Source organism: Aspergillus affinis (genome assembly GCF_023601865.1).
Source record: "Aspergillus affinis strain CMG 70 chromosome Unknown NODE_113_length_118157_cov_87_342048, whole genome shotgun sequence".
In the NCBI taxonomy this organism is placed as follows: domain Eukaryota; kingdom Fungi; phylum Ascomycota; class Eurotiomycetes; order Eurotiales; family Aspergillaceae; genus Aspergillus; species Aspergillus affinis.
Genome location: NW_026515894.1, coordinates 36,245 through 62,443, shown reverse-complemented (window position 1 = coordinate 62,443; position 26,199 = coordinate 36,245). Strand labels below are relative to the sequence as shown.

The 26,199-nt window shown below is 49.8% G+C and overlaps 10 protein-coding genes across 10 annotated transcripts; 7 read left to right on the top strand and 3 right to left on the bottom strand.

Moving 5' to 3' along the window:
* Positions 1-1,016: 1,016 nt before the first annotated feature.
* On the top strand, positions 1,017-2,636 carry aglA (putative alpha-galactosidase; the record flags this gene model as incomplete). The annotated part of the gene is made up of 1 exon (XM_053104502.1): positions 1,017-2,636. One exon carries the CDS (start codon positions 1,017-1,019, stop codon positions 2,634-2,636), a length of 1,620 nt encoding a protein of 539 aa, XP_052952237.1.
* Positions 2,637-3,788: 1,152 nt separating this feature from the next.
* KD926_000692 (alpha/beta hydrolase) lies at positions 3,789-5,616 on the top strand (the record flags this gene model as incomplete). The annotated part of the gene is made up of 6 exons (XM_053104499.1): positions 3,789-4,108; positions 4,162-4,203; positions 4,253-4,515; positions 4,565-4,676; positions 4,726-5,392; positions 5,446-5,616. The coding sequence occupies 6 exons, from the start codon at positions 3,789-3,791 to the stop codon at positions 5,614-5,616; spliced, it is 1,575 nt and encodes a 524-aa protein (XP_052952236.1).
* Positions 5,617-6,737: 1,121 nt separating this feature from the next.
* Positions 6,738-7,370, top strand: KD926_000691 (uncharacterized protein; the record flags this gene model as incomplete). Its single annotated transcript, XM_053104498.1, has 1 exon — positions 6,738-7,370. The coding sequence occupies one exon, from the start codon at positions 6,738-6,740 to the stop codon at positions 7,368-7,370; it is 633 nt and encodes a 210-aa protein (XP_052952235.1).
* An 808-nt stretch (positions 7,371-8,178) lies between these two features.
* KD926_000690 (uncharacterized protein) lies at positions 8,179-8,997 on the top strand (the record flags this gene model as incomplete). The annotated part of the gene is made up of 1 exon (XM_053104497.1): positions 8,179-8,997. The coding sequence occupies one exon, from the start codon at positions 8,179-8,181 to the stop codon at positions 8,995-8,997; it is 819 nt and encodes a 272-aa protein (XP_052952234.1).
* Positions 8,998-9,393: 396 nt separating this feature from the next.
* Positions 9,394-11,099, bottom strand: KD926_000689 (MFS transporter; the record flags this gene model as incomplete). The annotated part of the gene is made up of 4 exons (XM_053104496.1): positions 9,394-9,926; positions 9,981-10,028; positions 10,080-10,872; positions 10,971-11,099. 4 exons carry the CDS (start codon positions 11,097-11,099, stop codon positions 9,394-9,396), a joined length of 1,503 nt encoding a protein of 500 aa, XP_052952233.1.
* Positions 11,100-13,618: 2,519 nt separating this feature from the next.
* Positions 13,619-15,429, bottom strand: KD926_000688 (putative MFS multidrug transporter; the record flags this gene model as incomplete). Its single annotated transcript, XM_053104495.1, has 4 exons — positions 13,619-13,765; positions 13,826-14,283; positions 14,346-15,234; positions 15,304-15,429. 4 exons carry the CDS (start codon positions 15,427-15,429, stop codon positions 13,619-13,621), a joined length of 1,620 nt encoding a protein of 539 aa, XP_052952232.1.
* Positions 15,430-16,526: 1,097 nt separating this feature from the next.
* KD926_000687 (uncharacterized protein) lies at positions 16,527-17,151 on the top strand (the record flags this gene model as incomplete). Its single annotated transcript, XM_053104494.1, has 2 exons — positions 16,527-16,761; positions 16,811-17,151. The coding sequence occupies 2 exons, from the start codon at positions 16,527-16,529 to the stop codon at positions 17,149-17,151; spliced, it is 576 nt and encodes a 191-aa protein (XP_052952231.1).
* A 2,238-nt stretch (positions 17,152-19,389) lies between these two features.
* On the top strand, positions 19,390-19,926 carry KD926_000686 (uncharacterized protein; the record flags this gene model as incomplete). Its single annotated transcript, XM_053104493.1, has 4 exons — positions 19,390-19,464; positions 19,545-19,618; positions 19,711-19,758; positions 19,821-19,926. The coding sequence occupies 4 exons, from the start codon at positions 19,390-19,392 to the stop codon at positions 19,924-19,926; spliced, it is 303 nt and encodes a 100-aa protein (XP_052952230.1).
* A 767-nt stretch (positions 19,927-20,693) lies between these two features.
* Positions 20,694-21,620, top strand: KD926_000685 (SDR family oxidoreductase; the record flags this gene model as incomplete). The annotated part of the gene is made up of 4 exons (XM_053104492.1): positions 20,694-21,001; positions 21,061-21,168; positions 21,224-21,380; positions 21,435-21,620. 4 exons carry the CDS (start codon positions 20,694-20,696, stop codon positions 21,618-21,620), a joined length of 759 nt encoding a protein of 252 aa, XP_052952229.1.
* A 2,982-nt stretch (positions 21,621-24,602) lies between these two features.
* On the bottom strand, positions 24,603-25,934 carry KD926_000684 (putative salicylate hydroxylase; the record flags this gene model as incomplete). The annotated part of the gene is made up of 2 exons (XM_053104491.1): positions 24,603-25,031; positions 25,089-25,934. The coding sequence occupies 2 exons, from the start codon at positions 25,932-25,934 to the stop codon at positions 24,603-24,605; spliced, it is 1,275 nt and encodes a 424-aa protein (XP_052952228.1).
* Positions 25,935-26,199: the final 265 nt, after the last annotated feature.

The following is a 26,199-nucleotide window of genomic DNA, read 5'->3' as shown; positions in this document are numbered from 1 at the left end:
TTCCCACCTGCCCTGCCTGCCCCGGCGGTCGCCTTCGTTCCTTGGGCCGGAACAACCCCCTGGCGAAATCGAATTCTTTAATTTTTGGGCTTTGCGTTTAGCCATCACTGCCAGCCTGTAGAGGGTGATTCCTCTCAATGCAACCCGGGGTCTAGCTAGTGTATGTACCGCCCAGGTACCCGCAAGTGATCGAACGGGCGGAACTCATTCGACGGCCAATGGGGAGCTTCCTGAGAAGATAAAGACGTGAGAATATCCGGTGCACTACTTCGGGGAGACTTTGGTGGACATTTGAGGACATTTGAGGACAGGCCTGGATGCTACGAAGGTAGGGTCACGTGTTCTACGCCTGTAACTATAGATATGGTACTATGTGAGCCACAGGTCAGATCGAGACCTCTTCGATGCTCTTCAAACAGACGTACGATCATCCTGGAGAATGCGATATCCTAGGAATTTACCCGATGTCTTTCAAGTCGTTAACAAATAACGAATATAATTCTAACTAGAAGATAGTATATCCGAACCTGCCATTGACTGTGGACAACTGTCGACTGTTTACAACTCCGCACAGGAGCTAAAAATAGCTTGTCCGACAGGGATGTATCCTCATATCGACCAACGATAAACATGCAAGGGATAATATGAGTGAAGCATAGGTATTGAGATTCCAAACACTTACAATCTTCTACATTAATTATCCAATACTCAAGCCACTGCTAATAACCCCAAGAACCCCGCAAAATCTCCTTCTCCCCGCTAGTCAAATAGTGACATCCTCGGTACGCTGCAACCCCAATCACACGGTATCTGCCCAGGGTATCATTGACAGCGCCGATCATGGCTTTTCTCCAGCGGGGACAAATTGATGCATCTCGTCTAGTCCAAATATCAACGAGCGACATGTCGACCCCGCTTACTAGTCCTGTGCATAACCCCGTCCATATAACCACACTCGACCCCTAACGCCTCCGACAGAAACATGTCTAAGATCTCCATCCCAAGTAAAAGTCCAAATGTCCACCTCCACTAGTCTCACAATCCCAGTCCTCATCTTCCTCGCCAACATGACTCCCCTTGGAGTCCTCGCCTCCTCCCCACCCCTTCTCCCGACACCCCCTATGGGTTTTAACAACTGGGCCCGGTTCATGTGCGACCTCAACGAAACCCTCTTCACCCAAACGGCCGACACCATGAGCGCCAACGGCCTCCTCGCCGCCGGCTACAACTGGATCAACCTCGACGACTGCTGGATGACGAAGACCCGTACCCCGAACGGCTCCTTACAATGGAACTCGACGCTCTTCCCACACGGAATCCCCTGGCTCGGCGAATACGTCAAGGCGCAAGGCTTCCGCTTCGGCATCTACGAAGACGCGGGCAATCTCACCTGCGGCGGATACCCCGGGTCATTGGGCCACGAGTTGCAAGACGCCCAGACCTTCGCATCCTGGGGAATCGAGTACCTCAAACTAGACGGATGCAACGTCTTCCCCGCGGGGACAAAAGGCCGGAAAACTCTACAAGACGAATATAAACACCTCTACGGACTCTGGCATGACATTCTCACGGGGCTCGAACAACCCATGATTTTCTCGGAATCCGCCCCCGCGTACTTCGCAAACAATCCAACCCTCTCGGACTGGTATACCGTTATGTCCTGGGTGCCCGAGTACGGGGACCTGGCGCGGCACTCGACCGACATCCTGGTCTACGCGGGGAACGGTAGCGCATGGGCCAGCGTGATGGAGAATTACGAGTTTAATACGCGATTGGCGAGATACCAACGTCCTGGGTATTACAATGATCCGGACTTTCTAATCGCCGATCATCCCGGGTTGAGTTTGGATGAGAAACGATCGCAGTTTGCGCTGTGGGCGTCGTTTGGTGCGCCCTTGATTATAAGCGCGTATGTGCCGGATTTGACGAGTGATGAGTTGGCGTATTTGTTGCATGCCGGGTTGATTGAGATTGATCAGGACGGGATGGTGCAGCAGGCGACGCTAGCGGGGAGGGACGGAGTGGTGGATGTGCTGACGAGGAGTTTGGAGGGGGGAGATCGCGTGGTGACGGTTTTGAATCGGGGGGATGAGAAGGAGAAGAGGAGGGTGTCGGTGGAGGTGCTGGGGTTGGAGAGAGATTGTGTATATGAGGCCGTGGGGGTGTGGGATGGGACAGAAGTGAAAGTGCGGGAGTTTGTGGAGGTGGAAGTGGCATCGCATGCGACGGAGGTTTATCGATTGCGGGTGCCTAAGGACTGCAGAGAGGTCATTCCAACGGGCATTGTGTTCAATACAGCATCAGGGAAGTGTTTAACTGGGAATGAACATGGAAAGGTGACATTTGAAGCGTGCAAGGGAGAGGAAACCCAGGGCTGGCAGGCTCATACATCTGGACAGTTGCGGCCGCTGGCGCGGCTGGACAGGTGCTTGAGTAGCGACGGGAAGTCTCTCTCGCTTGAGTCCTGTGGGGGTGAAGATCATCAAAAATGGTCTTATGGCATGTCAGGGAACTTGAAAAACCTGAAGACAGGGAGATGTCTAACGGAGGGAACGGGGGTCGACAAATGTGGCGTAGAGTTGGACAAGCAGGTCTTTGGGTTACCGAGTGGTGTGCAAGTGAAAGACAAAGAGTAGACTTTTAGACGTACAGCTCATGCCTTGGTGATGAAATATATGGCTATTGAATTAGGGGGTGTGGTTATGTATTGATGTGTCTCCGAGAGAAGAGACGAAGATTTATACAGATAAAACCACGTGATTAGGGCAAGCATTATTCTGTTCTAGATAGAATGACCGCTCCAATCAACAGAAAGTCCCATCTACTTGGTGCAACTGTTTCTTTGGGAACTGAAAGGAGAAATAACAGTGTCCGGACCCGAGATGGGGGTCACCTTCTGAACGACCGAAGTAATGAAATTGGGGGCCTCCTACAGCTGGCCACCGCAAACAATATGCTATCAGGTTTCTTGATCGGGACAAGATGGCATCCCTTGAAACCGACAGATGATAGGGGGATTCGAGATGCGAGCTGCCCTTGGCTGATGCATTGCTGCATCGTCCATAGCCACATGGCACGTCGGGACATGTTCCCTCGCTGGGACGTAAGGCTGAAACATAATCAACCAAGGTCAGCAATGGAATGAAGAAGGGACATCTTGGATTTAGGCTGACCGAAAACAGGATCGTCAGTTGCAACTCCCTCATATCTCGATAATTGGCATCATCATCGCCAAGGATCCTGGTTAGAAATCGATGCCTGATCCTACTGGGTAGAGACCGAGCGACCGAATCATCATTCTGCGATACATCATCCACCCACTTTCTAGTCTCGTTAGCTAAATAGACACGGTGAGGATCACATCAGCTAATAAGAAATACCCAACGCCCTGTACGCCCCACAAGCGATGTCACAGCCACGCCCGCCTTGGCTCATGTCATGATCCCGATCCACTGTTCGGCCCCGAAGGCGTGGATGGATTGCCACCGATACTGCCCCATGCGGAAATCCAGTTGGCCAAGATTGTTTGTATTTTGTATCTTCTACACGTGGAGTCGCTGCGTTTACCCCGGACAAGGAATAAATGATGCTGATGCCAAGAGAGGTTTATTTGGGCGCCTTGTCCAGGATTGCCTCGCCCCGCCGTCATATTCTTGTCTAACGATAAAGAAGGATTCTTGGATCGCATGGTTAATGGCGCAGTTGAGATGGAAAAAAATGTATATAAGGAGCGCAAGTTCTCGATGGAACACTTTCTATCACAGGGATAAGCCCATCCATCTACCAACATGATATCATTTTCTTTTACCTTTCTCCTGGCGTCTCTGATTGTCGTAACGCAGGCGACGCCCTTGCGTCGACAATCTCGGGAACAACAAGGAATTCAATGGCACCAATGTCCCGACGACAAAGATTCTCCGGTCCAATGTGGCAATCTGACCGTTCCGTTGGATTACTCGGGTGAAATCTCCAATGTCACCGTCCCCTTGGAACTGTTCCGCGTGCCGGCCGCAAACAACCAGTCGAACGGGAGTGTGCTGTTGAACTTCGGCGGACCTGGCGCGAGTGGACGGCGTGATTTGTTCGCGTATCGGGAACTTCTGCAAGCGTGAGTGCTCTGCCCTCCCCGATCTCAACTCTCAATACTGACATAACATATAGTATAACTGGTGGCAATCATGATCTCATTGCCGTCGTTCCACGGTATGTTACCTAGACCCGAGTCAGCGATGAATGGCACTGATCGGAGCAGAGGAACCGGAAACAACACCCTTCGCTTCTCATGCTTCAATAACCAGCTGGAAAGAACAATTAGCAGTCTTGCCTACCGGACTCTTGTCGGAAACGCTTCGGACACAGCGATCGGCGAACTATGGGTCAACAGCAAACTCCAGGCCGACGCGTGCTATGCGACGCAGAACCGGACCGGCAGCTTTGTCAGTACGGGATCGACTGCGCGTGACTTCATGAGCGTCGTGGATGCCTTGGGTGAGGACGGCATGTTGCGATACTGGGGTAGGTTTGCGGTCAAAAGACACCCACGAGAATCGGGCTAACTGGCTAGGTATCTCCTACGGAACGGTTCTGGGATCGACCCTGGCGGCCATGTATCCGGATCGGATCGATAAGATGGTGCTTGATGGCGTTGTCAACGTGCACGAATATTACCAGAACAAGTACATTCCTCCTCCACCTCAGCTTGACATGATAACTAACCCCATCCAGGGAATCAGAGTTGTTCACCGACTCCGACAAGGTTTTGCGAGGTTTGTTCACCGGCTGCGTCGATGCCTCGGATAACTGTCCTCTCGGCCAGAATACCACGGCCGACAAACTGGAGGAAGATTTCTACGCCATGCTGGACAAGGTCAAATACGCACCCTACCCCGTGATCTTGCCGGGACTTGGCCCACAGATAATCGACTACACCACGGTCAAGTCGCGAGTATACAGCGATCTCTACTCGCCGGCCCTCTGGCCCACTACTGCCTCGTTCATCAACGGCCTGTTGAACGGTAACCAGACGGCCATCGCCGAATACCTGGCCACTGTCCTTACCCGACCATCGGGCATGGAAGTTGAGTCCCAATTTGGCGTCAAATGCAGCGACGCGTTTTCTTCCAGGTCTACCCCCGAAGATACCGCCAGGACCATCCAGCTACGACACGACGCAAGCCGCATTGGTGGCGACACGGCGGACATTGTGACGATGATCTGCGCGCACTGGAAGCTGGTCCCGAAGGAGCGATACAACGGGGATTTCCGAGTGAAGACGAAGACGCCAGTCCTGTTCATCGGAAACACATACGACCCGGTGACGCCGTTGGTGTCGGCCAGGAATGTCAGTTCGACCTTTGAAGGAAGCGCGGTGCTGCAGCATGATGGATATGGGGTAGGTTACATTCGGACCCTTATTGGGATAATGCACAGAGCTGACAATACTAGCATGGGAGTTTGGAGCAGGGATCCGTTTGCACCGTGAGGGCCACTCGGGCGTATTTCCGTGACGGCACTCTTCCGGACGCCAACACCAAGTGCGATGTCTCGGTGTCGCTCTACTCGGGAAAGACAGGATGGGAGAAGGTGTTTGAGGAGTTTGGTCGGGGCGAGGAGTAAATGGGGATGTTTTTCTGACAGTTCTCTTCTCTTCTGTTGTATTAGTTTTTAGATGGTTTTGTTAGGTGAGAAGGTCTAGGTGGTCTATAGTAATGTGAATCCGATGCTATGCATATTTCTATTTCAAGAGTTACATCGTTCTGTCGCTTTTATCCAACTGTTCAACTGCGAGAGGAATGACATCTCCATCGGACGATCTCCGATGATACCGCCAGGGCTATCACAGACAGAACAATGTAACGATGCATCCTTCAAGCCAATGTCTCTACCATCCCAACCTCAGTGGCCAAGTTTCTTCACCACCACTTGTATACACTGATGACCTACTACTTCCTGTCCCAGCATCAGCCCACTAGAATAATTATTAACCGTCGGTCACCATCAGCAAAGCAATTGACTCTTTATCCGGAAAGCCAAACGACGCCACACCCAATCATTCCTCCAGCCCTGTCGCCACCTCAGCAAGGCCCAGGGACATGCAGAAGCGAAGCACAGGCAGCGATGCCGATATCAGAGATATGATCACAGTCAGCCAATCTGGATAGATTTTCCGTCTCGTATTCCTGGATAAATCGTAATCCTCGCCTGGACCAGTTTCTCAGTTCGGCAACACCCCGGGGAGCGCAGAGTCTCGGCTCTTCTGGCTCGATGACTTTAGCGTGCGAAGCTATTGACGCCAAGAGCCGGGCGGTGCCAATGACGGGGAAGAGTCCAAGACACGCCTGGCACTGGGGCCTTTTAGGGCTGCCTGTTATTGGCGCTGTTTCCCCTTAGCGGCCTTATCCGCTTCTACTGTTTGGTTTGGGTTCAGCTGATTTTTTTTTCTCTTCAGTTTTTTCGCCTGGGACTTTTGGTCTCGCAGATTGATAGGAGTAAAAATCGGAAAGGGTCTCGATTGATCATTGGGGACCCTACCAAACAGCAATTAGCTGGTTTGGTGTTACATTGGGCCCAAGAAGAACCCGATGTACTAATTTTAGCCATTGTTTCCATGTTCTGATATATAAAGTCTATCGATCGCCCCGAGATCTTCTCCCCAGACTATCATCATCATCTTTCCATCTTCATAACCAACCATCCACTTCACTCTCCAACTCCACAAAAACCACACAATCACCACAATGAATCTCCTTCTCACCACCCTCCTCGCCCTCTCCACCACCACCCTCTCCCAATCCATCGATCCCCCAGAGGGCTGCCCTCTGCCCCGATGGAACATCAACAACTTCCACTGGTACAACGGCTCCAAGAGCCTCGACTGCATCCACAACGAAGTCGACCGCTCCGCCAAGGGCTGCCTCTGCAACGGTGGATGGTGCGAACCCAACCCGGACACCTGCAACAGCACCATGGTTCCCCTCTGCTACACGGGGATGCCGAACTACGAGCCCTGGGGCTACGGGCCCCCTCAGACGCTGGATATCGATTTCGCGGACGGCCTGCACTGCCACGACGAGTACATCGGTTACCGCATCCACGACATTGGCAACGGCGCCAGTAACTGCGGTTACGCGGACCGGGGCCTGGGCCGCGTGGTCTCGTTCTACGGCACCTCGAACAAGGAGGTCAGTGTTGGTCATGTTGATTACCAGCTGGGAAGGGGGCATGCTTTGGAATGTCAGGATGGTCGCAAGATCACGTATTCGGGACGCACGGATTTCGAGCTGAACTGTGTGCATGATTCATTTTTCAATGCGACGTGCACGGCCGAGCCGTTCCAGGTTCCTGTTCTGTCGTTTGAGTGGGTGGAGTAAGCTTGCTCTTGTCCTGCTTGGGTCTATACTGCCTGGATTGTGGATGGGATCGGTATATGGTGAACAGACGGATTAATGTATACGCCGCGACGAGTGAAGACTGAATGTGAATCTATGAAATATGGGGATTGGGATAGTGTATCTAGGAATAGTGCGTACATAATCAGTAAATCGAACGAATTCTTCTGGGACATCTATTCCGTAAACCACGCCGGAAATTCACCGATGAAAATGCCCCGTTCAACTAAGCCCTACGGAAACCAAGTCGATAGCCCCCGATAGATGGAGTATGGGCTATGGATACTCTCTGTGCCTCATGCGTCCCTGGATGTGCGGAATCGGGGAAGACATCATCATGCCACTTTCCAAGGAATGCGAAACAAACCGATCAAATAAAACAAAGTCCATCAATCAATCGACACAGCCACCGCGACCGGGTAAACTCCTCATACAAACAAGATAATCTGCAGCTGTCAGTTGAATGCATGAAGAGGAAAAGGAAAATCAGATAAGAAATGAAAGCTTCGCCCCCCACGAATTGCCCCTTCGAGAAGGATTCCACGACCGTTGCCTGATCGGGACGACGCGGCGCACGTGTTAATTGGCTCCGGTGGTCCAGAGCTCTCAAAGGGGCTTAGCGGATCGTCACGGGGCTTTTGTACTGCCTCGCGGGTTCTTCTTTTATTTATTCCCTCCATCTCTCTCTCTCTTTCTGTGCTGCTGTGACTTGACAGAATGTGATCCCACTCTCACCTGACAGATACTCAATTTCGCCAGGACTTCCAACAACAAACAAACCACAACCACAATGGCGTCCACAAATCCATTCGACAACCCTCCTCCGTCAGACCCTCACCCTGAGCCTGAATCTGAACCCAACCGTGACCCTCAACCTCAACTCCACCATCCACCCACATCTCCCACCTTAGCAGAGAGCACGATGCCTCCCCCAAAGACAGCCCTCCAAGTCGACTTCTCCCTCAAAAAATGGAAAGTCATCATCAGCCCCATCTCCACGTCCTCCAGCTCCCCAGAACCCTCCGACTCGGCGCTCTACCGCATCGACACACAATCCACACGCCGACCACAAATGCTCTTCCGACGCGCCAACGCCCCTGAATCCTCTCCCCCCTTCGGCACCGGCACGCTCCACACCTTCAGCATAAACCCGGACTACACGCTACACAACACTTCGCAACCCCTCACGGCTACGAAACGCTTCCGCACATCCTACACCTACCAATCAGCCATCTTCTCGCGCGTCCCCGGCCAGACGGAAACAATGACATGGACATCCACAAGCGGATTCAAGAACTGGGATTTCATCCTGCTCGACGGGGACATGTTGCCTGTGGCGCGGTATTCGAGTCGTGTGTGGGCGGTGCGGAAATGGGGCAAGATTGAGTTCCTGGGCGAGAGGACGGAAGATGAGCGTGCAAGGGAGGAGATCGTGGTTACCGGTTTGGTGTTGTTTTTCTGTATGGTGGTGAGGGCGAGTAGTATTTTTGCCTTTTTTGGAGCGTGCTTTTATCGTCCGGGCGTGAATGTGAAGAGGAGTTTGGAGGGCGGGAAGGGTGATGTTCATGTTGATGTTGATGGCGATGGTCATGGGGGTAGGAGGGAGTGAGTTGGCTTGACCTGGCTTTTCTCTTCTCTCTTTTTTATTTCGTTTTTGCGCCTTGGTCTTGATTTGCGCCTCATTCGAGATACCCCGGTCGTTTTTTATTTTTATTCTTATTCTAGATACCTGATATTGGAGTTGGGTTGCGCTGATAGATAGTTATTTGTATTACTAGATGTTTCTCACTTGCAATTGAAAGAATGCATTCTATATTCTATGGGTATCTGCTTCTAATCTATACAATAACTAATTCTAACCGACGCCCATTAAGCATTATTCCCTTACCCGTTCAACTTTTGTGTTTGCCCAAAACCCGCAAATGCAACGCAACGCTGATAAAATCACTTTTATGTTTGCCTTTCCTCATCCATGTGTCAACCACTCCAATAGTCAAGAGTGAAATCAACCCTTCCTAAAATCAACCTCGCCCTTCGCCGCCGCCTGCGCGAACTTACTCCTCCCTCGAATCCACTCCCCATAGCGAATGAAAACAAACGGAATAACCGCCACCGCGATCGCAAAGAATCCCAACAGGGAACTCGCCCAGTTGATACCCAACGTCGAATACATGGGCGTGGTCGCGAGCGGTAGACACACGGCGAAGATGGACCGCAGCGTACTGGCCGCGGCGGCAGCGGAGGCCGAAAACTGCTTATAGGCGTCGGTCAGGTAGTTTATCAGGGCCATGAAGATGAGGAGGTAGCCGAAGCCGAAGAACACGCCGGACATCATGGGCATGACGGGGTGTATGCCGAGACGGGCGGACCAGCCGAGCCAGAAGAGGGCGATGGGGATGGTGGGCGCGCCGAGGCAGGCGAGGGGGAGGCGCCGGTATTCTTCGACTAGGGTCCAGGATTGGCCCGAGAGGGTGGCTTTCGTGTGGTGTTTTGAGTAGAGGACGAAGGCGCTGAAGGCGAGGATCGAGCCCGGGAGGACTGGAATTTTGTTAGGATTGGGGAGGGGACTGGGTTGGGTTGAGTGGGACTTACTAGGGAGGAAGCCGAGTCCGGTGATACCGGCTGATAGACCGTAGAGTTCTATAGAAAGGTCAGTTGCAAGCTCAAGATGACTGAGCGAGGACAACATACGTTGGAACACAATCGGATAGGCCTGGAAGTAGAGGTATAAGATGGAGTAGATCAGAGCAAGATACAGCGAGCAGCAGAACACGATCGGCTCTCGCATGATCATAACGAACGGCCGACTCAACACCGAGCCCATCTTCTGCGAGAACTCGTGCGTCTGCACACGGAACTCCTCCCACGCCGACAACCTCTCCTCGTCGCGCAGCAGGGACTTCTCGTATCGCTGAATCAACACAGGCATGTACGTCTCCGGCATGGTGACCAGAAGCGGATATCCCACGCCTGCGATAATGAGTCCCGCCCAGAAGGTCCACCTCCACGAGACGGTCGACACGAAACCCGAAATAATAGGTCCCAGAAGAGGCGGGAACGTCGTGGCGAACATGAACCAGCCCATTACCACACCGCGCTGATGCGGGTTGTCGTAGATGTCCGAGTACAAGCCGCCCAGGACGGCATTGGGTGCCGACCCTCCCAGTCCGCAAAGAAATCGGAAAATGAGAAGCGCCGGGAAATTGGGCGCCAATGCGCAGGCCATGGTGAAAATGAGATACATCGTGAATGTGGAGAGCAGGACCGATCTCCGACCAAAGTACTCGCTCATGGGACCAAAGATGACCGGCCCGATAGCGAAGCCGGCCATATACAACGACGTCGGAAGAACCATTTTCAGGCTGTCGCTGGGAATGTTGAAATACTCAGCCAGAGCATCGTGAGCACCGGAGGGAAGAGAAGATCCCAACGAGCTGTTGAACACAAAATGAATGCCGGCGACCACAATATGAAGTTTTCGTTTCTACATTGAACAGTCAATGACTTGTACACAAATAGACAGACAAAATAGACCAAGCCCAAACAGTCAAGAATCTAAACATAAGGAAATGATGTGATTACCGTCGAGAATTTAGTGGGATTAGTTAGACCCTTCTCCGTCACGGGCTCAGGGTCGACCATATCCGCAGGGACCGGGCGAGCATCGCAGTCCTTTGGCTTCTCAGATACCGTGAGAGACGCCATATTCATCGAATTCACGAATCTAGACTTGCAATATCGTCAATGCGGACGATTGAAGGCGGGACCCGAAGAATTTTTATTGTTCTCTTACAAATTCGGAACAGGAAAAGACCACGGCATTCGCTCCGACGCTACAGGGTCGAAGCAACGCGACTGGTTGGAAAGTGAAGATCGTGATCCACCCCGGCAACCCGGTGGGCAGCAATTGGGAGAAAAAGACCTTAGCAGTGGTCTAGATGATGCCACTGTGGCTGCCCGGCCGTTGCAGGGCCAGCGCACCGAACGACTGGTCACTTGGTACCAGTTGCGACATTCGCGCGTGCCGTTTGAATTTCATATTGTTTACTAACGACATGATGGATATAATTCCAATCCTGATGGTGCCTTGACCTCCTCGGACAACTGTGCGAGCTTTGACAGTGACTGGAACGCCCTGCGCCCTGTAGCAGACATTCTGTGGGCCAAGAATCAGAATTTTTGACTCATGGCTGCGACGGCTCCACTTTCGGCACCGTGGGATGCTTGCGTCTGGTTGCGGGTTGGTTTTTGCGTGGAATGAGATCAAAGGAACCCACTTGCCGGGATTGCTTGTTGCCCTGATGATTCAGACTGCATCCGTGGTCTGGAATCAAGAATTGGTGAGAACCTGAGCTAGTTCATGCCCTTTAATAATCTTGTCTAATCGCACTTCTAGTGAAAATGGTGGGCTCAGCGTACGTGCTCGAAGGAGCTTTTTCACAGTAGATGCTTGCTTTTCCAGCTGCCTAGTTGTATAGGGTGTTTTAGGCGCTGAATTAGTTGATCGACTGCCTGGTGGTGTAGGGGTTTTTAGTTGAATATTCAACTCACTAAGTATCCTATCTGGATCTAATGGAATTAGATCAGCACCTGCAAAGCTATTCTGAATAGTTTCTGCTTTAAAAGCAATCGCGTGAGCTTGGGGAAAGGCCTTAAGAAAGTCAAGCTTGTCATAATGATTAAGGCCTGCCCGTATATTCTCTGCTATTAAGTCTCCATAAGCATCTTTTAGAGACTTAAAACAGCCAACATCTAGAGGTTGTAGTAGATGCGACGAATGCGCAGGCATACAGAGAGGAATAATATCGTTCTCACTGCGTATCTGGTCGAATTGAGGCGTAAGATGGCTAACGTGACCAAGAATAAGAAGACGATATCTTCCAGTTGTACGACCAGTAGTAACAGGAATAAAGAGATTTTGAAGCCAGCGAAGGCCTATCTCGTAGTCCATCCGTTAGGACTAACTTCAATCCTACTATCGCGTGAGAGCTTGATATCTTGATACCAACCCTCTATATGAACTTTCCCTTTAAAGATAATACACGGAGGAAGCGCCCAACCAGTAGAGTTGATACACTCGATTGAAGTAACCCATTCGCGATTACCTGGCTGTACAAGAGAGGCCTTTCCATAATAATCAGCTCTAGTAACTACTTGAGCAGTAGCTACTAGGCCCATTGCAAAGCCCGTTTCGTCAAAATTGTAGATATCTTCTTGTGCGATCCCGTATTGCATTAAAGTGATTTGTACGCAGTTAAACCACTCTTGTATAATCTTAGGATCTTCGCATTTAGCACGTCGATAATTGTAGCGTCGAGTATAGCGGGTTTTCACTTCATTTCGTCGTTTAATAAAGTTATATACCCATTTCTCTCCAACTGATTGAATTGGTGTAGTACCGCGCTGAGCAAGTAGAATATTGGCCATTTCTCGTATATGCGACGGTCGGGGAGGCGCTCCACGTCGATCTAGCGAGATAATCCACTGTATAAGCGATTCCTCTTCATTTTGAGTCATTTTATGACAGTTGGCGCGTGTCTCTGCTCGAAAGGTATAGCCATTTAGTCGTCTTCGAAGCGTTGTACGTGGAATATTATAAACACGAGCTGCTTCAGCAATATTGCAAATTTTTCGATTTTTTGGTGCAGATATGGCAAGTAGGATACTACCCTCTTGCTCAGCTGAATTTCTTGTATTTTGACGCGCTTTTGGAGGCATGGTTGGTGGTTGAATTGAGTGAGGTTTTTGACCGCGGCCAAAAACGCGTGTGGTGGCCGCTCGCTTACCGAATACGTTACAATTTTTTACCGATTCTATGATTCTATCTATATGACAATTTTTCTTATTTTGGCTATTGATATACGTGGCCAAAATGCTCAGTGATTAGTATTTAGTCGCCTAGTTTGCTCTAGTTATCCAGGAATTCAGACGCTCATGCATTAATATCTTTGGCCATAGAATTACTAGTGTATTCCGAATACTATTTTTGTTGACATCTTGGAAAGTTTTTCTGTATTAGGGCCTCACCGAAGAAGGGTTGTGCTTACCTATATACCAAGGAGCATTACAGGTTGACGACAAGCAAAATGAGATTGGTCTGAAGCAGCTGCAGCCATGCAATCTAAGGTCTAGTCCAGGCGCCAATCCAGGTTCCAGACGTTCTAAGATACAAAGTATGTTTCTGCTTGGAGTGGCATCCCCAGTGAACCATGGGCAGCAACGTTGATTCCTCACACAGTGGCCTGCTTGTCTGACTGAAGCTTATCAGTTTGCTCTGTACAATGCATATCGTCATCTTCCTGCGTTGGGCGAGTATTGACCCATGGAATTCCGCCGGATAGAATAAATGCTAGAGCGCTACCAGCTATTGGAAGATACTAGTAGAGTCAGCATCGCCAGCTTAACACGGAGGTGACAAGATTAGAAGATTAACTCACAAAGATAGTTGTGATGGCTTTATTGTATGCAATGATAATATCGGCTAAACGGTCCGGAAATGCTTGTACAGCAACTTCCCGCACCCTTAGGGTTCCAGTATTAAGAAGGATCTCGATCTGCTTATAATCCAACGATGCCTGAACTTGTAGCTGTCTTTTCAATTCGTTCTGAAAGATAGCGTCTCCTATGCTTTGCATCACCGCACTTCCAAAGTATTGCGTGAAGAGAACAGTCGCTATCCCGACTGGAACGTAGTGAGGTCTGTCCTTCAATACAAGCTGAACTGTAAGTAAAGGAATCTGGGCTGCAAATCCACAACCCAGGCCCTGGAAGATCTGATAACCAATCCACGATGCGGACGTTGAGGATACAGTAAAAGTTGTGTAAAGCCCGTTCGCAATGCAGAGAAAGGCAGAACCAATGAAGAGCCACGGATTATAATATCTGAGGTGTTTGGCTATAGCAATACAGCGTCAGTATAAACTTTCGTGAAATGGTGAGAATATATCCTGTCTTTACCTAGTATTCCAGAGACAAGGGATCCAAAAACCTGAGTACAAACCGAAGGCAGAAGCATGACTCCACTGCGAATGGGGCTTGCAGACTTAACAATTTGAAACCATTCCGGTAGATAGTAGACCGGAATGACGAATGACCCCAAAAACAAAAAGGCAAATGCAATACTAAGCATTGTCGATCTGCCCCGCAGAAGCACGATTGGGACCATAGCTTGATCCCCCATGTAATATTCCCAGAAGATAAAGATTGCTATCATCACTGCAAAGCCGATGAAGAGTCCGATCACGGTCGCTGAGTCCCAGGGATATTCGCTACCTCCCCACTGTAAGGCCAACATCACCATAATGATGGAGGGTATAAAGAGAGCACATCCGATCAAATCGAGCTGTTTTAGGAAGGACACACCATGGGCCCTAGTGTTTTGAGGCGGATGGAAAAATAAAAGCAACGTCACCACAGTCACTGCTCCTGCTGGAAGATTGATTAGAAAGCACCACCTCCAAGTATATTCAGCCAAAGCGCCTCCGATAATTGGGGCGACAACAGTTCCCAGGGCATAAAGAGAGGTTATCAGCCCAGTGAGCAGTGGACGCTGCTGAGGGGTTGTTATCAATGCAATGACTGAGAGACCACCCGACACTACCCCAGAGCCTCCAGCACCAGCGACTGCTCTTCCGATTATGAACATTTCGGAACTGTTTGCCACACCACAAATCAGAGATCCTAGAAGGAATATGCCGTAGAACCCGAGGTATGTCCATCGCAGCGACAGTAATGACGAGAGCTTGCCACTGATAGGTTGAAGAGCGCACATCGTGAGCGGATAGGTAGCTCCATACCAGCCGATATCTGTTGTAGCATGGAAGTGGGTTGATATTGAAGGAATGGCCTTTGAGAGGTAACTTTTAGTTCCACAAAAGATCAAGCAATAGAACCGAGGGACTTTCAATGAACTTACAGTAGCAATAATAGAGACATCCAATGATATCAGGAAAGTGGCTATCATAATTCCGGCAAAGATGCTATAGAGCTTTACAGAGCCGACCGGCTGTGCTCTGGACATCGCGTCAGGATTTGAAGACATTATCAACAAGGTTGACCAAGATTTCAAACGATTGTATTAGTGGTCTATGGCAATGAGGTTATTCGAAATGTTACCGCAGGTTTTATGCTGTCCCTGATCTCCTAACAGTTACTAAATTAGGTAGTCTGTTGGCATAGTAGGCCGGGGCCGGTCCCGGCTCCAAGGCCGACTCCGACTCCGCGCCACGTTGGCCTCTGCCTCCGGCTTCTACCTCAGTGTCACTCATCACCCTGGAACCAGAGCTATCTCCCAATACAAAGAGCAATGCAACCTAAAGCTCCCTCAAGGGCGGCATGCATGTGTACGATGCATTCAGTTGAAAGTGAAATGTGTTCCGATTGAGAATGGACGGTGTCAACGATGTGCGAGACTCGACCGACACTGCTTTTCCAGACGGCTCGCGTAGGAATACAAGCATCAGGTTAGCCCAATGACCATATACACCTGTGTTGGGGTAGGCTGTCGGGTAACATTCTCTCCCTCTCTCCAGAAATAGCCGCGTCGATGTCATCCAGCATCAGATCGATACACTTGCTGCTCAATTATATACTGATAAGGTATCCTATTTCAAACTGATGCCCCTGTTTCCATTCCTTATTATACCTGAAGTGAGCTTTGTTGAATTGCGCAAGCAGTCTCCATTCCTCCTCTTGTGTATAATAACAGCTTGCCTCGAGCACAAGCCCACTCTACAGCAGAAATTGGAATTCGAAGCTCTAACTGTGGTCTCTACCCGCATAGTAATGAACATGGAGAGGGACATGGATTTACTTCGGGGGTTACTGGTTCATATCGCATGGTATCACTATCATTGGCACATCTATCATACCCAGGTGTACATGCTTCTTCAGATGGCTATGGCCATCGTTGTTGATTTGGGACTTGACAGATACAACAACTTCAAAATGCAGTGTATATCTTATAATGGAAAAGGGACGGAGGAGTTACACAAAGGACAAGTACTCTATCTGACTCCTGATGGGCAGCGTGCCTTCTTAGGGTGCTATTATCTATGTTCCAAGTGAGAGCTTCTAAATTACAGTACAGTGATATTAACTAACAGAATAAGAGCCTCGATATTCCGGCGACAGCTGACTATGGAACATACAGACTGGGTCGAGTATTGTGCTGATAGCTTAGGGCAAAGGGCGGAGTATCCTACTGACCAGTCTCTAAAAGCACTAATTAAGGTCCAGTCGCTTGCTCAGCAATCGGAGCTAGAGCTCGAAGACCCTATCCGTGCAATGAGCAAGGACGAACTGTTCCAGTCTATAGATGTACTTGAGAATCAAATCGAGCATCTTCTTGTACAGGAAACACAGTGTAATACCTGTATGTCTATCTGAGACTGATTAGTTTCGCCATTTACTGATCTGACTAGGGTCCCTGCGTTTGGAGCTCAACGCAATTCCTGCCATTGTTCTCGGGCATGCTCTTCGGCGACAAAGAGATGTCCATCGCCAGTATGAGAAACAGAAACTGCTCACCATTGCGCGTTCCGCGTTCAACATTGTGACGGTATTCCTTGCATCGCCGGCTTCGGTCACACCTAATCTCCCTATGTTCAGTTACACATCCATCTGGTACGGCCTTCTTGTTTTATCGAAGCTGAGCTTGCTTTCGGATGCCGCGACAAAAGGCAAGGCAGTCGAAGTCTATAACAAAGATATCCACAACCTCGGCCTTGCTGCTATGCATAAAATGGAGGCAATGTCACGATGAAACGATGTTTGGGATAATTGCCGTGCAGTGATTGGATCCATGCTCTCATGGTTAGAGAGCAGTCGGACACAGCCCCAATCAATACAAGTTCGAGGAGATACATCAAACACCCAGGACGCTGAGAACGCTCATATGTTACCACAACCAATACCCGAAGATCCCCCTCGAGCCACAGAGACTGCAGCGGTAGTTGAAGATTGGGATGCTACCGTATGGCAACAGATGTTGCCAGATTTGACCTGGATAGGACTACCGGTGGAGCAGCAGTTCACTGTAGATCTAGTCTACATGCCTTGAAAGCAATGTGACTTTCATACCCCTGTCCACCGGATTACGCAGGCTGAATTATGTTTGGTTTAATCTTATTGAACATCATGTGACATTTCTCTTGCCTAGCGAGAAGCAACGGCTTCTTTCTTGCCTTCCTCCCCTTCCCTACCCTTTCTCAGAATGGCCATCACGCATCAAAGGCCTTATAAACTCGCTTCCAAGATCGGCCAATCATTTGCTGGGTAATTTCCCTCGCTACTGCCAGCCTCATCATGCCAAGATCGCCAGAATTGTGTCCAAAGGTGAACCTGTTGATCTGGTATGACCCGGTTACTGGGCCACCATCGAGCTAGAGATGATCGGTCCGGGAAGGGCTGTCGTTTGCAGGAAGATTAAATGAGAAGCTATACGGATTACGGCAACCGATCATGCCATGCCTTGGATTTATCCAATGCTGCATCTTCCCCGCACTCCTCCCTGTTCATCAATCTCCGTGCAAACCTCAAAAGATAAACGAATGGCTACGCTTCCACCGCGCCAAGATAAAATGAGCTGCAGGCAACCGGATACCTATACCCTCGGTTAACTCCCAGTTGTTTAAGCGGTAGTCGTCTACGACGCGGAACCCGCGGTGAGCCGAATCGACCGCCGGGATATGTACTGGTCGAATAATGATGACTGCAACGCGATAAACTCGTTTCGGACCTCAGGGCCTATCATCCTTCCCTTCTTCATGCCATTGACCAACTAACTAATGAACTGTCGATTGAACTGTGATCAATTATGTCTAAGAAACTTATACAATCCATCCTACAGGACTCACTTAGCAGTTAGCTTCACCTGTCCAGTTAAACTGGCAATCTTCCAGTGACTGCGTATTGCTTTCGGCGATAGCTTTTGCCGTCAGCTGCATAGGACCTGTCGTGCGGGGCCACAGCCGAATACGGATGCCGACAGGAGGATTGGTTTGCTCCTTGGGCTTCAAAGATTGTGGGGAAAGGAGGGAAGCTTTGAGATGCAAAGAAGCTCGTTCCTGGCCAAGACACCGATATCCCTGTGTACCAACAAGCAGCTTGGTGGTGTGATGAACTTGAACACAGCACACGTCAACGAGGGTTGAAATTTCTGGGAAACAGACCTGTACATGAGGATGCTCTCCCATCAGCTGGATAGTACTCGATTTAAATACTGTCCAGCGTTGTCTTGGGCCTCTAGACAATTGTGACACTACATTTTAGCATATGGATGATCAGCAACGTGTCACCAGTGCCGTGTTTCGCCCTTTCTCCTTTCCTACTCCCTTGTTTCGAGTGCAGTTCTGCTCATTCAACGGCTTTAGCTACGATTTCAAAGCAGTCGGTCGTGATGTAGCACAAAATCGGCCCTCACGTTTGTAGTTGGTGGAACCCTGCACCCGTTTCCGCGCCCTCGGTGACTTGGTTGTTAGCTTACAACAGTCTTCACTACCATCTTTTGCATCATAAAGAGGGAAATGCATCTAGGACACCGGTCAACGTGACACAAGCTGCAATACCCATCTGGCGTAGACAGACAGGGTAATGCTGTGATTACGTGGTATCATTACCCATCCTGCCACCATTCGATTGAACGGCCACCGGGCCATCCCGTGTCCTCTTGGTCTATACAGAATCAACCGCTATCAATAGGCACAGGCTTCAGTTCGCTGGTAGTTACAGCTCCACGACTCCTCGGTGGCCGAGCAGCTATCTCGCGACTTGCGAACTGTTGCGTAGCCTGTTTTTTTCACGATGAGAGAGTGTGAATGTAATGAGCTCTCTATCTGATCATGAAAAGTGTAGCCGTCCAGAATACCATAAAAGGGCGCTCAGTTCTCCTGCCATATTTCTCAATCCATCACTCTCATCATCAACGATTCCCTTTCAAATTTCAACCCAAAGCAAAGCCAAACCACCTCAAACCCAAACAACCCAAACAAGTCAACACAAAATGCACTTCCCCAAGGCCATTCTCGCTGCCGCGGTCGCGTTCTTCGCTTCTTCTGCTCTGGCAGAGGACGTCATGGTAACTGAAGCACCTCCTTCCACATCTCCCTTGAAGATCCCATCTCCAAAATACAGCTGCTTATCGCCACTTCTTACTAGATAACCTACACGGTCAGCGATATGGCGTACAACCAGAACATCCCAATGGACGTGTACACTCCTCTCCACCATCCGTACGTACATAGAACCGCCAACACCTGCTCCCTGGGCCTTGTCCCCAAAGCTTGAAACAAACGCCTTGCAAGATACTAACAAACAACTACAGGGGTCAAATGAGCACCCTCCAGAACAACGGACGCTGCTTGCTCTTCCAGTATGCTTTTTATTCCCCTGTCAATCGTGGTTCTGATTCTGATGTGCTGATGTCTGTCTCAGGGATGGCAACTCCGTTGCCACCAACGAAGTTATGAGGGGATCGCACGTCTTCAGTCCCCCCGTCATGGTCGCGGGTATGATGTGCCATGGTCCGTCTATGCAGTGAGCGGGTGGGTGATGATCATCCAACGAGCCAGACTTGGAAGGGGGCTAGGTTTAAGATGTTGCGGGTTGCGGGTAGTGATTAGTTAGTTGACAGGCAACGAGCCGGGAAATTGATTGAATTCGATTTTTGGTGGAAACTTGGCTATCAAAAGACGTAGTTATGATGTATTGAATTTTGCGCAGATTGAGTTTCGGGCGAGGATTTCTGGTCTGTACTCCATAGAGTTATCGCTCGGGGAGGTTGTAACCAGCCCGTGTTGTTGGTTTAGAAGGTCGTAGAAGTGACAAGACACAGTTCGAAAAAAGAATTATCGCGAATGTTTCAGTTCCTATACAAGTAACGCATACATCTCACAAACTCTCAGCCCAATTCGAATTAACGTGATTGATAATCCTCATAAAAGACAAGGCTGTGAAGAGAAGAAGCCGCTAGACATGGGCGGCATCTTTAAGTGGGTTCAGACACCCGCAGGCGGCCAATAATAGAATATCGTGAATGTATCTCCACAACAGCACAAGCTTCAAACATGGGGGCCAATGATTGATTTCAAAGCAAAAACTCTCAATCAAGTATTGTTGGCCTCATAGATTGATTTCAAATCACGATGAACATTCCTGTTGACGATCGAAGACGTGGGTTTCACGATGGTCTCGAAAACGCATAAAACCAGCGTGATGGCGCATTCTTGTCGCTTCCATCTTCAAATCAATCAATTCAATTCAATTCATTCTTGAACAATCGTTAAAACCATCCAAAAGACTTCAACAATGGCATCCTACCTGGTTACCGGCACGTCGCGAGGAATTGGCCTCACTCTGACGAATATTCTGGCTTCCAAGCCTGCCTCGGAGGTTCCTACCATATACGCTGCTGCGCGTACTGAAACAAACGAGCTCAAGCAGTTGGTTGCGAAGTCAAACGGACGTGTACAGATCGTCAGTATCGACGTGACGTCGAAAGAGAGCACGAAGAAGGCAGCCAGTGAGGTTGAAAAGGCGCTCGGGGACAAGGGCCTCGATGTGTTGATCAACAATGTCGGCATCATGAACTACACTCCCGATGGAATTGAGACTATGTATGTTTCCTCCCTTTCCTTCAAAATGATCAGCTCCGTATTGATTTGATTTATGACAGGGATGATCTGGACTCTACATTTACGGCCAACGTGACAAGCACGCACCTCGTCACCAGTGCTTTCCTACCTCTTCTGCAGAAAGGAAACTTGAAGAAGGTCATCAATGTGTAAGTGGGCCCCGATAGCATCTGTCAGCTCGGTCCCTTTTCTGACGCATAACAGATCCACCACTCTCGGCTCCATCGCCATGTCCCCGAAATACAGCCTCTTCCCTGTGCCCGCGTACAAAGTCTCCAAGGCGGCGCAGAACATGCTCACGGTGCAATATGCCCAGTCCTTCGCGGATCAAGGCTTCACATTTGTGACCGTCTCTCCAGGTGTAAGTTCCCTTATCAAACGACAGTGACTGTGAATCAGGCTAATAAATTCATAGTGGGTGAAGACTGATCTCGGTGGATCTGGTGCCGATCTGACGAGGGAACAGAGCGCCAATGGTATTTTAGAAATCGTGTTCCGTGTGACGAAAGAGGAGAATGGCAAGTTCTATAACATCAGAGTTGATGGATGGGAGGAGGCCGAGGGATTGAACCGGTACGATGGCGCCGAGGCGCCTTGGTAACCTAGCAATAGATCTAATAAATATTAATGAACACCAGAGAGTTTTTGAGACTATGAAAATAAACATTCCTACTCCGTATGCATCAACTGGATTGGATGCTATTTTAGCAATCGACCTAAAATGATCGAAATGCGACGCGCGAAAGCTTAGTGGGCAGGAAAAGGACCCAGTGTGGTAATTATGCTCAGCTTGTGAGTATTTATACGTGCATAACTTGATTTATTTGTTGTCTTCAGGCCAGGACGGCCTGGCTGTCACCGAATAACGCCGCAGCTTGAGTCGAATCTATCGCCGAGCATCACCGAGCAGCGAACAGGGCCGAGCGCCGAACAGGGCCGACGCTGTAAACATTCCAATACTAACACACTACTCGGCCATACTCGGTGTTTAGCATAAATACAACTATTCGGACATGGTAAAAACTGTAGTGTATCTAAACTTCGGTATTTCGATCAGAATATCAAACTCACCCGTATAGTCAGGGAAACAGTCATTCTTTTCCTTAGAACAAAGAGCCTTTGTATTGTTTTGAACGAACTCAATAACTCGGATTATGAGGATGGTAATAACCGTTTAGAACTCGGATACTAACCAGAGGCACGAGTCGTCTGGATAAATTTTCCGGCACGAGGTCAACCCCTTCGTGCGGCGTTGTTCGGTCGTATCCGCTCTATCGCCGAGTACAGCTGCGATTGTCCTCTACACAGGCCAAGTCCGAATAGCGCCGAACGAGTCAAGAAGACGCATTCAGAACAGTCCACTGATTCAGGTCATTTGGCTTATTCCTTCCAAGCTAGTTCCTATTCTATTCGACTATTAATATGTCCTATGTGTGCTTATTTCGTATCTTGATTTTGCATTACATATGCACCAACTTCCACTTCCGTATCCCTTCATTCCCTTTCCTTTGTTTCTGCCGGTCTATTCCAATTAAAATTTCGCACATCCTTCGGCTTCATCACAGTCAATATTTAAATCGCATGTCATAAATATTCTGCTCGCCTCTTGGAGCACGACCACGTTGATATTTAGCCTTGACTGGTTTGTCTGATTCATACAGATACCGAATATCTTTAGCAAACAACAGAAAAGGGCCCAGTTGAAAAAAAAAAAAAACCATCATTTATACTTAAATAGGAATAGTTCAAAGCAAGTGCCGTTGTCGAGGTCCGCCAAATTCGCTTTGCAGATAAATCACAAATAACGCCCTAAAAAAATCCTCAAGCAGAATCCAAAAAGATACGCTCCTATCTTTGTAGGCATACCGATCGGCTTCCGATTAGCTGGTCCTGTACATCCGATTCCGTGCAATCGCCGACTCTAGATCTAACTGCGCATTTAGATGTGTTAGCTCAACTATCCCAAGATAACAATCCAGCTGATCCTCATCACATCCCACGCATCGCCTGAGCGCAGAGAACCCAGAAGTAACAAACGCCGGCTCAGCACCAGGCGACGGAGGGGTAATGCGCCCACATCTGGGTCGATAGGTCAATTCAATCTCCTGTAGAGAGTGCTTATGGGGCGCTAATGCGTTCTCGAAGTCTGCGATCGTCGCCCGATTCACTTCTCTGGGTGATCCACCACCTACTGCATAGAGGCCCTGGACATGCTCGACACATAGATGAGTTAAGGCCCTCGGCATCTGCAGGTTATTTTTCAGTGCATTGAACCCAACGTAGCTCTGGTAGAAACGAAGAGTTTTGAGGTTTGTTGATCTCTTATATCTCGCGAAGTCTTCGCTCTCGATGTCTAGGTCTCCTTCGCCCCATTGGATATTGTGGATGGTTAACTCTTCCAATTGTGGGATGCAGAACAGAATACCATCAAGGACCCTTGCTGCTCCGGCTATCACGTAGAGGTTCAAATTCACTTACCTTTTATCAACAACTTGCCGCTTGTGAAAGGGGCGAGGAGGTGGGAATGGGTAACTGACACGATCGCAAAGCAGGCAGAGCCCGCGCCGTGAGTGGTCTTGGAGGGGCTAAGAGATCGTGTAGACCAGCGGGGGCTCAGTGTTTCCTGCGATGTTGTACTAATACCAGATGCAGGTCTGGTCGCCGTGTACGTACAGGGATTCGAGATTTCTTAACGAGTCGCGAACAGGACTCAATGGTGCGTCGCTGAACATGCCTCTCGGGATATTGTGGATGGCGAGATGACGAATCGTGTATTCATATTCTCTCTCGTATACCGTTTCTATGAAGCGTCATCACTTAGATCCTGGAACAGACGGCGAAGTGTATAGACGAGGCATTGCGAGATGGTTGAGCAAGCGACATGTTTGGCTGAGCGAGGCGAGAACGGGCGGGCTGTCTATTAGGTCAATGATGGCGAGAATGAGCTCGTATGGAAGATTCATAGTATTCAATTCTTCCATATTCGCTAATTACACGCCGAGCGCTTTATCGAGGTCATCCATCGGAGTAGATTCTTGTATTCTCTGCTCCGTATAGAGAGGAATGGGATCGTGCTGGTCGAGAGTAGCGGGTCGCTGTGGGTCACCTGAGGAGCTAGCCTGAGGCCCTGCAGGAATTTAGGCAGCAAGGTATCCAGGCAACAAGAGCCGAGGTTGGTTATTTTTGTCCGTCACCCTGTCAATTCATAACACGCACCAGGTAATTGTCAGGGGTGTACAGCTGCTCATTACTTTATCAGCTGTTTTCTTTCGGTTGGGGTGCGTTTCAATAGTCAATAGTGATATGTCATTCTGCCCCAGTGATTGTACGCTTTGGTACGGATATATATCCCGAACTGGGTCATGTTCAACACTTCTGTGGGAACAACCAAAGCATAAAAACCCATGAAAGAGATAGATGGCCTATAGCCTCTTCCAAACTAATTATATTTATGACCATCCCAATTAATTCGCTTCATACATGATGTTTGTTACATTGAAAATCTTTTACAGCAGAGAATATAGCCTGGTATGTACAGAAGAATTTCATCTTAAATCAAGTCATACATACATGCCATCGTGAATCATTCCAAAAACTCGCCCATCTTCTCCCGCGCTTGATCAGCCTGTCCCTGTACATCCAGGTCCCATAACCATCGCAAGCGATTTTGGAATGTCTCCTTCAATTTTTCCTCGTCATCATCTACGCCGTCCAAACATAAAGAGAGAAGATAGGCGTTCTCCTTGCTGCTAGTGACCACCCGTTGACTGCGCGGTCGCCGGACATCATCGTATGCCTTGAACACGGCCTCCACATCCCGTGCATTCGTCACACGGGCATCGCTGAGAAGTTCCGCTAGAACGTGCGCATCCTCAATGGCCTGACCGGCGCCCGCGCCCTGATGCGGCGTCGATGCATGCGCAGCGTCTCCGAGGATGGCGACCCGCGACTTGCAATACGTCGAGATATGCGGATGCTCGAAAATCGCCCATTGTGACGGGTCCGGCATGTACTGGAGATCAATTAATTCGTGCTGTCAAGTAACGATAGATCGTGAAAAGCGACTCACCTCGACCAGCGACTGCACATATCGCCCCATATGGCTGGCATCCCGTCGCATCGCCTCCTTACTGGCCGGTCGCACCCAGCTCTCATGGTCCCAGGTATCGGTCAAGATGTAGAATCCGACGTTCACCTTCTTGGCTCGCATGATAGGATATGAGATCCCGTAGGCGCCTTTACCAACATACATGGTCGAGACACGGGCGCGCTGGTCCCCAACCGCCTTGACCATTTCCTCCATGTCCAGAACGGCGCGATACGCATACATACCACTGAACCGGGGCTTCTGTGACTCGTCGGGAACAATCGACTCCTTGACCTTGGACTTGATGCCATCGCACCCGACCACCACGTCGGCGCGAACCTTCGTCCCGTCATCGAACCGCAAATCCACGCCCTCCTCCGACTCTGTCAGACTCTCCAGCCGCTTCCCGAAATGCACGATGTGCGACGGGATCAAGTTCACCAGGGCCTCGAGGAAGTCGGCGCGACGGAGCGTCGTCTGGCCCGAGGGGAGGGCCTTCAGGTCCATGAGCGTCTCGCCTTCATGCTGGCCGCTAGCCCAGACGATTTCGAACCAGGTCTGTCGGAAAGCCTCGTAGCCGGGGCTGTCGGCGTGGGTGGTGACGAGGGAGTCGTAGATGGCGCGGATCTGAGGATCGATCAGGGGCATTGCACGATGCGCCGCGGGGCCGATGGACAATCCCAGGCCGATCTCCGCGAAGGCGGGTGCAGCCTCGTAGATCTGCACGGGCACATTGCGCCGCAGAAGTCCCACGGCCAGGCTGAGGCCGCCGATTCCCCCGCCCACGATGGTGACGGTGAAGTTCTTGGATGGTGCCGTGCTGCCCATGTTGATGTTATCTTGGCATGCAAATATTTATTAGTTTTGTTTTTATTAATTTTCGGTATTGAATGGGATTGATTGTTTGGTCTGCGCCCGTGGCAAGGGGTCGAGTGTGCGTGTCACGGTGGAGATGGACACTCGTTCCAACTCCCCCTCTTGGGCTGGGGATTTAAAGGGCGATAAAATGGATTGAATGCAGACGGGTTACACGGCATCTGGCCACGGACTAATAAAAAGGTGTGGTATGATGTTGGCCACTGAGATTAGGCTT